Source organism: Nannospalax galili, unplaced genomic scaffold (assembly GCF_000622305.1).
Source record: "Nannospalax galili isolate Female #2095 unplaced genomic scaffold, S.galili_v1.0 scaffold155, whole genome shotgun sequence".
In the NCBI taxonomy this organism is placed as follows: domain Eukaryota; kingdom Metazoa; phylum Chordata; class Mammalia; order Rodentia; family Spalacidae; genus Nannospalax; species Nannospalax galili.
In genome coordinates, this window is record NW_008339923.1 from 4,614,692 (window position 1) to 4,628,468 (window position 13,777).

At 40.3% G+C, this 13,777-nt stretch overlaps 1 protein-coding gene across 1 annotated transcript in view; it reads right to left on the reverse strand.

The window, feature by feature from the left end:
• L3mbtl4 (L3MBTL histone methyl-lysine binding protein 4) overlaps window positions 1-11,047 on the reverse strand; it is a 354,152-nt gene extending 343,105 nt beyond the window's left edge. Inside the window, exon 1 of the mRNA XM_008834704.1 lies at window positions 10,892-11,047. Coding sequence (XP_008832926.1) covers window positions 10,892-11,047 — 156 coding nt within the window. The remainder of the gene's footprint in view (window positions 1-10,891) is intronic.
• Window positions 11,048-13,777: the final 2,730 nt, after the last annotated feature.

The window sequence follows — 13,777 nt, forward strand, 5'->3', positions numbered from 1 at the left end:
TACCAAGCAGTATTCTATAAATAGAAAACATAGAATTCAGGGTTCAACAAAAGCATACTGTAGTAAGTTAATGCAATTCTGATGGCCTTTTGATAATTCATATACTTACTCCCCAGAATATACTTATTTCCCCAGAAATTTGATTGCACAACAAATATTTTAATATGCATCGTAACTATTGAATGAACTTATAGTCACAGAAGCAAAAAACAAACAAAAAAGGACATATACCATAGCAGATAAACACTTCTGAGTCAAGCAACCTCAGCCAACAAAGAAAAAGAACCCAGGTAGATAGAACATTTTAAATAATTTTTGAAATATATCCATGTATCAAAAAAAATAAGCCTGCATTTTCCCAAAAATGGCTTACCTATTTCGGGGAAAAGATGCAAGGGTACTGTTAATACAAATTTACTTTAAAGTAGAAGAGTCATGTCTACCCTTGATTCAGAATGCCACCTGCTTCCTACTTAATTTCCATTTTTTTTTCTGAAGAGCTCTGAGCTTGACACCAGGCTTCCAGCTGACACCACAGATAAGCTGCTATTACAGGGTCTTTGAGCTCCTCCCAGGAACAAAAAGAAGCAGCCCTGGTTGACTGCTGACTCCAGCCTTCAGTTCAACTATTTCATAGGGGCCTTAGTACTCTGAATCTTACTATTTCAGAAAAGGGGATTCTAGGTACAGGAAAAGTATCTGAGCCACAAGATCAGGGCCTAGCTTTAATTTTTACCCCCAAACTAAGGGCTGTGGAGATGCTGAGAAACAGACACGAGTAGGGATTCATTCTGTTGTTAGAGCCTTGGTAATTAATCAACCTAAAGACTTCATATCATAAGGCTACACTATTTTTAAGTACATTCCATATGCCTTGTGATTTAAATCTTGCTTAAATATATGAATATAATACACATAATGTTTTTCAAAAAATGTGGTCTTTTTTTCATCAGGGAAAACTGTTAAACACCAATAAAATTATCTTAAAATGGGGTCAAAAAATACATAGAGAAAGAAAAATAGGTAGGCAAGCAAACCCTGCCCAAATAAAGAGGGCATATAAAATGAGATTATAATTTTTCCAATTATGTTAAAAGACAGAAAGTTTTACCCACTTTTTTTAACTGTTAAGGAAGCTCTGCATGGTCACCACATGACTTGTGATCAATATTTAAAGTAATATCTAATGAAAAAGGCTTTTGCAACAGATGGAAACTATTTCAGAGTTCCACAACTGGTAAAATGCAGAGAATAAGTGTCTGTGAGGTGCCCAGTCCTAAAGGACACATTTACAATAAAACCTTTAGACTTAAGACTCAGGTAACATAGTCAAACAGAAGCAGGAAAAAATATTAATGAATCTTTCAACTCTCACCAGTGAAGCTTTCTCATGCCTCATGCAACAGATAGTGATAAAGCCAGAAAGCTACAACAGGCCAAAGTTTGAAAAATAAGAGACTGCAGATTGCTTATCCCTGAATAGGACACCTAAAGGCTTCTCTGAAAAGCTGGAGCTGATCCAGGGTGAGCAAGGGCAACAGTAGAGCACATTGGGAAAAGGGGTGGAGCTGCTGCCATATTGAGCACAGAACTGGGAGCTAGAGAGACCGGGGCAGGAGAAGGATGGCATGTGCATTTCAAATATGGAAAAGGAAAGGTCTTTAAGAATCTGTGTTTTTGTAAGTCATCCCCTCCCAAATGTCATATAAACTATGCAAAATCCAAATAGAATGTCTCATGTCAGTTCGTCAATCCGCATCAGGACCAGGAGACCCTAAAGTCCTCAGAGGGCACGCTCGGGTTCCCCAGGGAAGGAAAAGGGAAAAATTTAGTGAAACAGACACCTATATCAAACTCTCCCACCCAAGGAGCAGAGACCATTATGGAAGAAGAGGCAGGAAGATTCTGAGAGCCAGAGGTGATAGATGACCATAAGGAAACAGAGTTTTCCAGACCACCGAGAAGGCACTCATATGACCATACAGCAATGGTAAGAAAAGGAACAAAATCCAAGCAACCTCAAGTCTGACAAAATCCTAGCACAGAAGTGAGGAAGTGGGTAAGAAGCCCCAACCTTAGCTGAGGAACTATTGGCAACTGATAATAACTCAGAGATGGAGAGCTGGTTTTCTTTAAGGGTATGATGCTAGATAGGTTAACTAGACTCCAGTGGATGGATGCACACTGAAGGACATTTGGAGACATGAACTTGAGTCACAGAAGAGTCCTGAGAGCTAACAGCTACTTTCTGAGGGCCGGGAAGAGCACAGACTATGGATATAGAAGGAAAACGAAGTCCAGGCAATGCCTGCCTGTTGGGTCTGTGGGTTTGCCAGGCCACCAACTTGCAAAGTCTTATGGTTCTCGTCCAACTATGTGTGGTACCCTGGGTGGACATGATCCTCCAGACGTGGACTGCACAAGATCTATAGGAGAAGATAATAGGTTAACAAGATGGGTGATGATCCCAGTTAAGAGAACGGCTAATGTGAGAAACCTAAGGTTGTCAGGTTGACTAGGGGAAATGTGAAGCCAAAGAGAGAAAATGGAAGAGCTCTAAGTCTTCAAAGAAAACTAAGGCTGTGAGAACATGCAAGAGAAACCTCTATGGGTAATGAGGTAATGATAATACCAACAGATAATGAGATCCCAGCCCACCATTGCAGAGTAGGTTCAACTGTGGCTTATAGAATATTGCTAGGGGAAAGATGAATGGAACTTATATGAGTTAATTTTCTGTGGCTGTGATAAAACACCATGACCAAGGCATCTTATAGAAGGAAGAGTTTATTTGGCTCACAGTTCCAGAAAGGCCAGAGGCCATCATGGCAGAAGGTATGGCAGCAGAAATGGCTGGAGCTCACATCTTCAAGCAAGCACAGGAAACAGCAAAACTAGAAATTCATCAAGGCTTAAGATCTCTTAGAGCCTGCCCCAGTGACATTTTCCTCCAGCATGACCACACTGCCTAAACGTTCCATGACCCTCTCCAACCCATGCCATGAACTAGAGACCAAGTGTCCAAATACTTGGAGCCTATGAGGGACACTCTCATTTAAACTATCACAGAAATAAAACAAAAGTAAAGATCATTTAAGGATCTAGAAAGTTGGAACATGGTTGGAAATTTGGCTAAATGAGGAAAGGAAAAAGAACGAGGATTTGGGTGGTGGGAGCATACAGACATAGAGACGAACATGGTAACATATACATGTTCTCTCTCATGAAGCAAGAATATAAGCAGCAGCAATGTGTAGCATAAACTACAAAAGAGGAGAAAGGGATGAGTACACAAGAGAAAGGGTAGGAAAGGAGTAGGCAGGAAGCTACACAGCACCAAGTATGCCTATAGTCCTGAGGGGGGTTAATAGAGACCTGGTGGAAGGGACAGGGTGTACCCCGGAAACAGGAGCACCAGGGGGAAGCAGGTATGCATTCTGTCAGAGAGAACAGAGCTATATGCTGCTGAGGAAGTTGTACCACTTTTTCTACCACAAGCAGGGGTTGCAAAGGTCACAGCTGACATGAGACACTCAGACCAGATGCGGGGACAGGTTGGGAACAGTAATGAAGAGGATGGCACCTGTGGCAAGTAGAATGATGGTCCCTGAATTTATGAACATGTGCTAATCCCAGAAGCTGACTATTTCATCATGCACAACTGATAGGATTGAGCTGATGTGATTACCTGGAGGATCCTGAGTTGGGAAGATTATCCTGGATTATCCAGGTATGCTCCAAGGCTTATCAGAAGGAAGCAGGAATACCAGATAGGACACCTGACACTATAAGCAAAGGTTAGAGTGTTCTGGCTTACAAACCAAGGGGTACAGGTAGTCAGGGAGCTACTGAGGCAGGGACACCCTCTTCTCCAGCACTGCAGAAAGCAAAGCTTTCTAAACTCATTTCAGACTTCTGACCTTCAGAGCTTTAAGGTAATACATTTGCACTCTTTCAGACCACCAAGTTTGTGGCAAATTGTTACAGTAGCAATGGGAATTAACACAACATCTTAGCAACATGGAATTCAAGTTAAAATTATACTACTAAACTATAAAAATATAAATATAAAGAACATCAAGAAAAATGTAACTTTTCTCACAATGACTTTTTTTCTGAAACACCAAATCATTTCAAAAACACAGAAGTATTCCCTTCTTGCTGGTGCCTAATTCTGTGTTTTGCTTATCTTTCCAGCAACACAAAACTGGTTGCTAAGAGAGGACCACTGCATAGGGATGAAAAGCACAGGCAGCCTCTAAGCTAGGGAATGACAACAATAAGAATGTGGGATGTAGTGGGATTTACTATTACCAGACAGGACAATTCAAAGTTAGGTGTGCTCGTAGAAACAGCTGGTGTGCTGTGGCTGGTGCAAGGGGGAAGGTCAGAGGCTTGTCAGGGCCAGATACCGGACACTGACATTTGGTCTCTTTGCTACTTCCACAGCACAGGGAAGATGTCTACCAACCCTCACTCCCGCCTAAGAGAGCTAGGCAAGTGGTGGCTCCCAGTACCCTGCACGCATAGGCCAATGTGAGCAGATTTCCAGAAAGGGACGATCTCAGGGCAGGGTATGGAGATAGAAAGTTTAGAGAAGAAGAAAGGGCAGGAACTTGGATAAAAACTGAACAGTCAAGCAGAAGCCAGGGTGTATCCTGACAGGCCTGGAAGAAGCTGTATCCATATACATCTGCCGCTGCTGCCAGATGCTGTGGGGCTTCCATTCCAAACAGATATGGTAGGAGGTAGTGAGCAACAGGGTAAAAGGAATGTCCCAGAAAGGTATGCATGATTGTAAGGGTGAGACAGCTGGCAGGATGGGTAAGAAGAGGTACTTCTAGAATCAATCTTAAACCAGAAGGAAAAGCCACCTATAATATTTCAGTTTTAAAATAGAATCAAGGTAGACACATCTCATATTTAAAATGTTTCTTAAATTTGTGCTGTCAAGAGAAGGTGTTTATATCCTTTTTTATGTACTACTCCCAATGTTAAAATAAATTGTAAAATATAAAACACTTGACTTGGGGGCTGGAGAGATGGCTCAGCAGTTAAAAACACTGGTTGTTCTTGCAGAGGACCCAAGTTCGAATCCTGGACCCACACGGCAGCTAACAACTGTCCATAACTCCAAGCCCAGGGGATCCAATAGCCTCTTCTGACCTCCACAGGCATTGCACGACACCGGTGCACTTACCTACATGCAGGCAATACATGCATACACATAAAATAAAAACAATAAATACAATTTTTTAAAAGTTAAAAAAAAACACTTGACTTGGTTTTATAGTAAAAGAAATCTAAAATAGGTCTGTAGATATGCAGAAAAACTATGCACAAATAAAATGGGCATACTTTTCTTAAAATAATATACATACATTTTCTTGGTAGAATGTGAATCTGATTTGCAGGGTTGAATTGACTTTGGCATGAGTGTGTGTGTGTGTGTGTGTGTGTGTGTGCGCGCGTGTGTGTGTGTGCATGTGTGTGTGCATGTGTAGCTTTGGTATATCTTCTGAAACTTGAATATTGGGTTGGAAACAACATATTAATAGTAAAACACTACTTTAATGTCTCTGGAGTGATTATCCAGTCGAGAAATGCAAAATATTTTGTTCTGTCTTTAACACTTATACATCAAAAACGGAAGAGTTCTATCACAGTGGCTGATATGAACAACCTTATTATAATATTTGCACATCAAAAAGAACATTAACAGTAAATAGTACAACAACATCAATATAAAATTTAGCTCAGTCCAAAGCTCCCTGAGATGGGTGAAGTCAACCTTTTGCCTTTTGATTGCATTGAAACTGACATTCAATTATAGCCATGTTTATTCATCTTAAAATGCAAGTGTCAAGTTGGAGTCACACAAGATTTTTGAGCATAGGAATCTTATTCAGTCATTAAACAAGATCAGCAAGAAATAAGCACTAGTTCTTTCCCTCACTTAGGGTCAGACATGCCCCTATCTCAAACATGGAAGGCTTCCTATAATCATTTGTACATTCCACTGCCAAGTAATATTCTACCTCACCTTACCACTGAGTTTTAAGGGTATATATTATATCCCAATTAAACAAAAGATTCTGAGAACATTGTCAACAACCCCTTGGTGTTTGGGGCCCTCTAGATGTCACTTGCCATACACAGAGCCTTAAAACACGAGCACCTCCCTATCAGATTGGAGGGGAAGATAAAAGTAGCCAGCATGTACTATTGATCTGTTTACTATATACTAATGTTTGGCTGTCACTTTCAGCATTGACAAATGTTAAAGCTCAATCATATTTCAGTCATATTATTAGCCAAGAGCTAATAATATAAAAGAGCATATCCTGTGCTAACCACCCAGTTTGACTCTACAGTCTCTCAGTCTCTTCCCTCCATAGGGAACCCTGCCTGTACTATCACTGAGTACTTTCTAGCATCACGTTTTCCTTTCCCTTAAAGTTAAATGACAAGGTGGGAGCAGAAAGGTTGTTAAGAGTCAGGGTGGGTACATGATCATAAGGAACCAGAGTTCTTCCAGGCCTCTGGGAACTTGCTCATATGAACTTACAGCAATGGTATCAGCATGCACAAGATCCATGCAAATTCAATCAGACAAAAACCCAGCATAGAATTGGGGAAATGGGTAGCAGGCCCCAACCTTAGCCAAAGAACTATTGGCAGCTGATTACTGCTGGGTGAGGGACAGTTGATCTTCTTTAAGGGAGAGACTCTAGATAGGCTGACTAGACCCCAGTGGATGAACTTGCACTGAGGGACATCTGGGTACATTAACTTGACTTGATAGGCCTTAACATATATGAAAGAATGCATAAAATCCAGTGGGCCAGACTATGGGGGGTTCCAGATCGAGTTGGAGTCACACAAGATTTTTGAGCATAGGAATCTTATTCAGTCATTAAACAAGATCAGCAAGAAATAAGCACTAGTTCTTTCCCTCACTTAGGGTCAGACATGCCCCTATCTCAAACATGGAAGGCTTCCTATAATCATTTGTACATTCCACTGCCAAGTAATATTCTACCTCACCTTACCACTGAGTTTTAAGGGTATATATTATATCCCAATTAAACAAAAGATTCTGAGAACATTGTCAACAACCCCTTGGTGTTTGGGGCCCTCTAGATGTCACTTGCCATACACAGAGCCTTAAAACACGAGCACCTCCCTATCAGATTGGAGGGGAAGATAAAAGTAGCCAGCATGTACTATTGATCTGTTTACTATATACTAATGTTTGGCTGTCACTTTCAGCATTGACAAATGTTAAAGCTCAATCATATTTCAGTCATATTATTAGCCAAGAGCTAATAATATAAAAGAGCATATCCTGTGCTAACCACCCAGTTTGACTCTACAGTCTCTCAGTCTCTTCCCTCCATAGGGAACCCTGCCTGTACTATCACTGAGTACTTTCTAGCATCACGTTTTCCTTTCCCTTAAAGTTAAATGACAAGGTGGGAGCAGAAAGGTTGTTAAGAGTCAGGGTGGGTACATGATCATAAGGAACCAGAGTTCTTCCAGGCCTCTGGGAACTTGCTCATATGAACTTACAGCAATGGTATCAGCATGCACAAGATCCATGCAAATTCAATCAGACAAAAACCCAGCATAGAATTGGGGAAATGGGTAGCAGGCCCCAACCTTAGCCAAAGAACTATTGGCAGCTGATTACTGCTGGGTGAGGGACAGTTGATCTTCTTTAAGGGAGAGACTCTAGATAGCCTGACTAGACTCCAGTGAATGAACTTGCACTGAAGGACATCTGGGCACACAAACTTGACTTGATAAGCCTTAACATATATGACAGAATGTATGAAATCCAGTAAGGGGGTATGAGGGGTGCAGATGGGAGAGGGGGTATAAAAAAGATGATTAAGATGTTTTGTACGAAGTGCACAAAAATTCAATAAAAATATACATTTAAAAAATGCAGATTAACAAGTCTACCAAAAAGTCAAGGAAGAAACTCCCCATGCTCCACAGCCCAAGAACTTAGCACCCAACACGGCTATATGTTTGCTTCGGGAACAAAACTCTCCCTTTCCCCTGGATGACCTTTTATTTTCTTTTTTTTTAAATAATTTACTTTTTTCTATTTTTATGAGTATGTGTGTTTTGCCTGTATGTATGTATGTGCACCGTGTGTGCAATACCCCTCAGAAGCCTCAATAGGGTGTTGAAATACTGGGAACTGGAGTTATGGATGATAGTTAGCTGCCATGTGGGTGCTGGGAATCAAACCTCGGTCCTCTGAAAAAATACCAAGTGTTCTTAACCACCGGCTTTTTAACTAATACCAGACAAAGATGGGAAACCTGAAGGAGAAAGTCTCAGGTCTGCAAGCATTGCTGCACTGACTGATGGACTTCAAAAGATCTTTCAGGAGACGCTGTAAGGATGTCAATACACTTATTGGCTGGAGTGAAAGAACACAGGAGAGAGACAGAATCTGACACTGCTCTCACCAGCCAGAGCTCACCTTCCTTTGCAAACCCATTGCCCAAATATCTAACATCCTAACCTCTTGTTCTAGGACCCCGATCTAAGGATGTAGTACAGATATGATTCCTAAGCACAGTGTTCTCCCAGGTATAAGATGGATACAAGCAAAGAGGGAAAGGCCTGTGAACAACACGGGGCTTCCCTGGTCTAAGCCACTTCTTTAAAGGCCTTCTGCATTCATAAATAACACCATGTTTCCCAGAAGTCAGTTAATATTGTCAGATCATACAAACATGCTCAACACAGAAAAAAAAAAAAAGAGGATACACGGAGAAAGAGAGCTGCATCTGTGTAGCATGTGTACTATGGGATCAGATAGTTTTGGTGGAAAAAACACACTCATCAGGTCACAGCGAAGTAGGGTGGCAGGGTTCTGAGTATTAAGCAGGAGCCACACAGCTCTTACAACTTCCAAGGGAGCATACCACAGAGCTACATAGAGAATGTCCTATGGAGGCTCCCAGATTGCATGTTTCCTGAGATTCTGATTTGGTAGGTATCAGGAATACCAACACATCTGTACTTTCCTAAGCTCCAGAAAGGTCTCTAATATGTAGACTTGGTTTAACAATATTTGCTCTAGAAGCTTTCAGTTTCCATGGTTCAACATTCATAATTTTTATGGAAGCCACTGACCCACATGGCATAAAATATTTAGTACTGGACTGTGGGTGCCAGGACTTTATCTCTTTTTTCTTCCTCTTTGTTATCTACTTCTCCCGTACCTTCTGCTACATCCATGATTACAAACATGATTAGCACAACAAACGCCATGAAAATTAAGCAAAGAAAATCTTTTAAAATTTCTCACTGTCTGAGTCCATCACTCTAGAGTCGAGCCTTATCAAACAAAAGAAAAATGAGGAGGAACCTAATAGAGGGATGCTTTCGGAAGCTTTAGTCAAGAAATTCCAATGGATTCTGATATGAACATTTGAAATTTGCCCTGTTCTGACTGTTTTCTGGTTGCCTGTCTAAAACTTGCAATGCTAACTACTCTTGCCTTTACTTCTCCTTCACATCCCCTATTCACCAGTCAAGGACTTTCTTTTCTCCCTACAGATAAGAGTTATACAATTTGGGAGTCTTTTAGATAGACTCACTGAAGGGGTACTCCAATTGCCTCACCCTGCGTCCTTGTTCAGCATGGATAAAGCCAGAGCGGTCTGTGTCTCAATTCCCTATCGGCAATTTGGGTAACCTCAGAGGATGGTGTGACAAGAATAGGAGTTAGGAATTGGCTAGGCAGTTAGGGTAAAAAGGCTCCAAAGAAAAGTAGCTGGTTTCTTGGCTAAAAATCAAAATGTCATTCGGCCTCTTGGCAACATGCTCTGTTCCAAAGGCCAAAAATCAAAAGTTATTTGGAAGCTCTTATCTCATCCCTAAAAGATTTGGGCGTTACCTCTTCGGAGGAAGAATGTTAGAGTAGCAAAAAGCCCTATTAAAAAAAGAGAAGGAAGGAAGGAAGGAAGGAAGGAAGGAAGGAAGGAAGGAAGAAAGAAAGAAAGAAAGAAAGAAAGAAGAATACAAAAAAGGGCACAAAAATAGTGATGGAGAGATGTGGGAGGTGTTGGAGGGGAGGGAACGGGTGTGGATTTGATCAAAATCCCTTATATACACATATAAAATTCTCAGTAATTTTTTTAAAAACTTCTCACTGTGGATTAAAATACAACATAATGATGCAAAAGTGATAGACCTTTTCATATAAATTTCCCATAAAATGCTGAAAACTCAGACAAAGAAGAATTTAAAAAGCATCAAAAGGTATGGTACCATAAGCACAGAAGATTCCCTAGTGCCTAGGCTCTTGATCAAACAAATCTGTATTGGTTACTCTGTGCATTTTTCTAGTCAGGATGGCATGCTCTGGGTTCCACTGTCTCCTCCACCCTCTCACTTTACCATAATTAATGCTCAATATATGAAAAGAGATCTCAATAGCATAACCCTGAACTGACATATACAAATAATATCAGGTAATAAAAATACAGAGTAATATTTAATAAAATGATAATTATTTGCAGATTGCATCCTATAAACTTTACATATGCAACTTATTTAGTCCTCCAACAACTTAAGGACATAGAGAGAATGCCTTTTCTACTTTACATATGAGTAAACTTAGCTACAGAGAGGTTGAATTGCCTGCATGGGGTCACAGAGTTGGTAAAAGACAATACTAGGCTTCAAACCTAGGATCTATGTATACTCTGAAACAAATTTCTGATAAGCTTTTTTTGGGTCATTTCCTATCCTAGTCTACAAATTCAAACCAATTCTTCAGTTATACAGGCAAATTATTTCATTTTAATTAAATTTCCTAAGTGTTGACACCTTGAAAAGATATAAGACATCTGTGGCTGACCTTGGAAAACAGCTCAACAGGTGCGGCCACAGCATTCCATTCTTTCAAGTACTGCTCCCAGGACCAGGTTTCCTGTGTAGCCACTGAAGGCACTAGAAGAGAAAACACAAGAATTTTCTTGACAAAAGTCTTATTGAATAAACAAGCGACACTCATTCTCTCTCATTTGTGGATCTTAGCTCCAAATCCTTATGTAACTGCAGGAGCCAGGAAAATGGAAAGGAATCATGGGGGTGAATGGAAAGAAGGGGCCACAGAGAGGGAGATAATGGGAGAAAGGTTACCAAGGCTGAAATGCGTAAAATGGGGGTATTTAAGAAGAGAGGGGGGAGGGTTCTATAAAGAAACATGGGGATAAAGGGGAAGAAGAGATCAAGAAAAGGGGGAATGATAGGAGACAGGTATTATCAAGGGGGAAATGAGAAAAATCAGGGTATAGTAACTGGGGAGGGAGGAGGAGTTAGGTAGGGAGACAGAGAAAGGAGAGATTTAAAAAAGGCTTAGTTGGTGGGAAACAACAGAGGGAAATGTATTAGTTCAAAAGCCTACTGAAAAATACACCTACAATATCTATACACGAGTGCATGTGTATAGCTGAAGGCAGTATAACAAGAAACAGTGAGGAGAAACTTCCTTTCAAGTTGTTGGTCAGAGTAGCCAAGAGACTCCCAAAATAATACAGCCTATTGTGACAGACCTTGATTTCCTCCTAGAACTTGAAGGTAGGACACTACTGCTGAAGATAAGACATACTTCAAACACAGGACTTGAAGCAATTGAGCTGCAATTGACCTGGAAACCTCCTCCCTGAAGACTAGCTCCCATAGTATCAGACATTACTAAATGTAAGTTGCTAAGGGAGAAAAATAAATCAATGGTCCTACTCAGCCTAATAACTACAACAATGATCAGTACAACAAACTATCTCTATTGGTGCACTACTAACACTTCTATATTGGGGGTAATCAACAGACATCTAGCTGGACTTAAAGCTAACTCTAGGGGAGGAAACTCATGAGTGCCACTACAAACACAGCCTAATACACATGGCTGGAGAGGTCATGGATCCTAGAGAAACCCTATGTCTATCACATTCCTAGACAAATGTAATTTGTTAACATATGCTAAATATGGATCCTTGTTTTTACAGACAAGAACACCTCTCACCACTCTTCAAAGAAACTTCTTTTTGCAACAGATGGAGACTAACACTGAGTTCACAACTGATCAAATAGTTGTCTGTGAGACGTTTAATCCTGAGTGAATAATCTAAGCGACACATCTAAAATAAAATCTCTACACCTAGAACTCATGGAACATAGCATCTCTCAGCTCTCACCACAAAATGCACGTCCCTGAATAGGACCTGTGCCACCCAGGGCTCAGGGACCATTGGAGAAGAGCGGGTAGGAAGATTCTAAGAGCCAGAGGTGGTGGATGACCACAAGGAAACAGTTTTCCAGACCACTGGGAAATTACTCCTATGAACATACAGCAATAATAAGAGAATGCTCCAAAACCATGCAGGCTCAAGCCTGACAAAATCCCGGCACAGAAGTGAGGAAGTGGGTAAGAAGCTCCAACCTTGGCTGAGAAACTATTGGCAGCTCAGCACTGTTCAGAGAGGGGGAACTGGTCTTCTTAAGGGGGTGATAGGTTGACAAGATTTGAGTGGATGAACTCTCACCAAGAGACGTCTGGGAACACAAACTTGACTTCATAGGTCTTAACAAATATGACAGAATAGATCAAATTCCAGTTGGTGGGGTTCGTTAAGGGGTGCAGATAGTGGGAGGGGTCTAAATGTTTTGTATGAAGTACACAAAAATTCAACAAAAAGCATATATTGAAAAAAGATGTATGAGATGCACAAAAATTCAATAAAATAATATATTGTAAATAAAATAAAATTTAACTCAACATAAACTCAAAAAACAGGCTGATGAAGTTGACCAGAAAACCCACCACTAACTACTATGCCTTTTCTCTCAGGTTCTATGAACAATTAGTGCTCTCACCTCACTACTCCATGCTGAGCATTTCCTGAAAGGGAACAGGCTTATGAGCTCACCTCACAAAGGTGCCTGATACACACTAACAGCTGGTGTCCTCACAGAAGATGAGCAGGGCAGGATTTGATTGACTTTAAGGTAAATACCTGAAGCCTTGTAATCATTTCCTTTCACATTCATACCACTTTGGTATGGATGCCAATATGCATAGACTGTCTAAAGAAATGTGACAATATTTGTCAAGAGCCTTAAAAGTTTTCTGCAATGATATCTGGCAATTCTCCTTCTAGGAATTTGTCTTAATGCCATCACAGTAGACCTGCCCAGGGAGCAAAACACAGGATCGCTGATAGAACTCCACACAGTAGTGAAAAACTAGAAACCAACTAAAGGTACATTTCGGGGTAATTAATAAAATGCATTATACAGGCATCTCATTTTAATAAAAAGCAAATGCTGTCCAATGACAGACAAAGGTCATATTAGTGAACACCAATAAGTGGGAGGAAAAGCAGTTTAAAAACAAAACTATCTCTTTGGGTACATATGCAGTAGATTAAAATAAGGTGAAAATTATGTAAATCAAATCTTGAATGAAGTCATCTTTAAGTGCTAGGATTATAAATAAGTTCTTTCCAATGTTCCTCCTGCTTTGATCTTCAGCTTTCCAAATTTTCTAGATAAATAGTTGATAGTTGAAGTTCAATAAATCTCTAATTTTTAAGTAATAAAAATATAGCAAAAAATAACAATTGCTTTATGTTTACATTCTGTTTCCCTAGCAGTATCTCCTCTAGAATTGTGAGCTAAAGAATTAATCACGTACTGATAAAAGTCAAGAGTAAAAATGCACATCAGAATATTACCGAAAGAA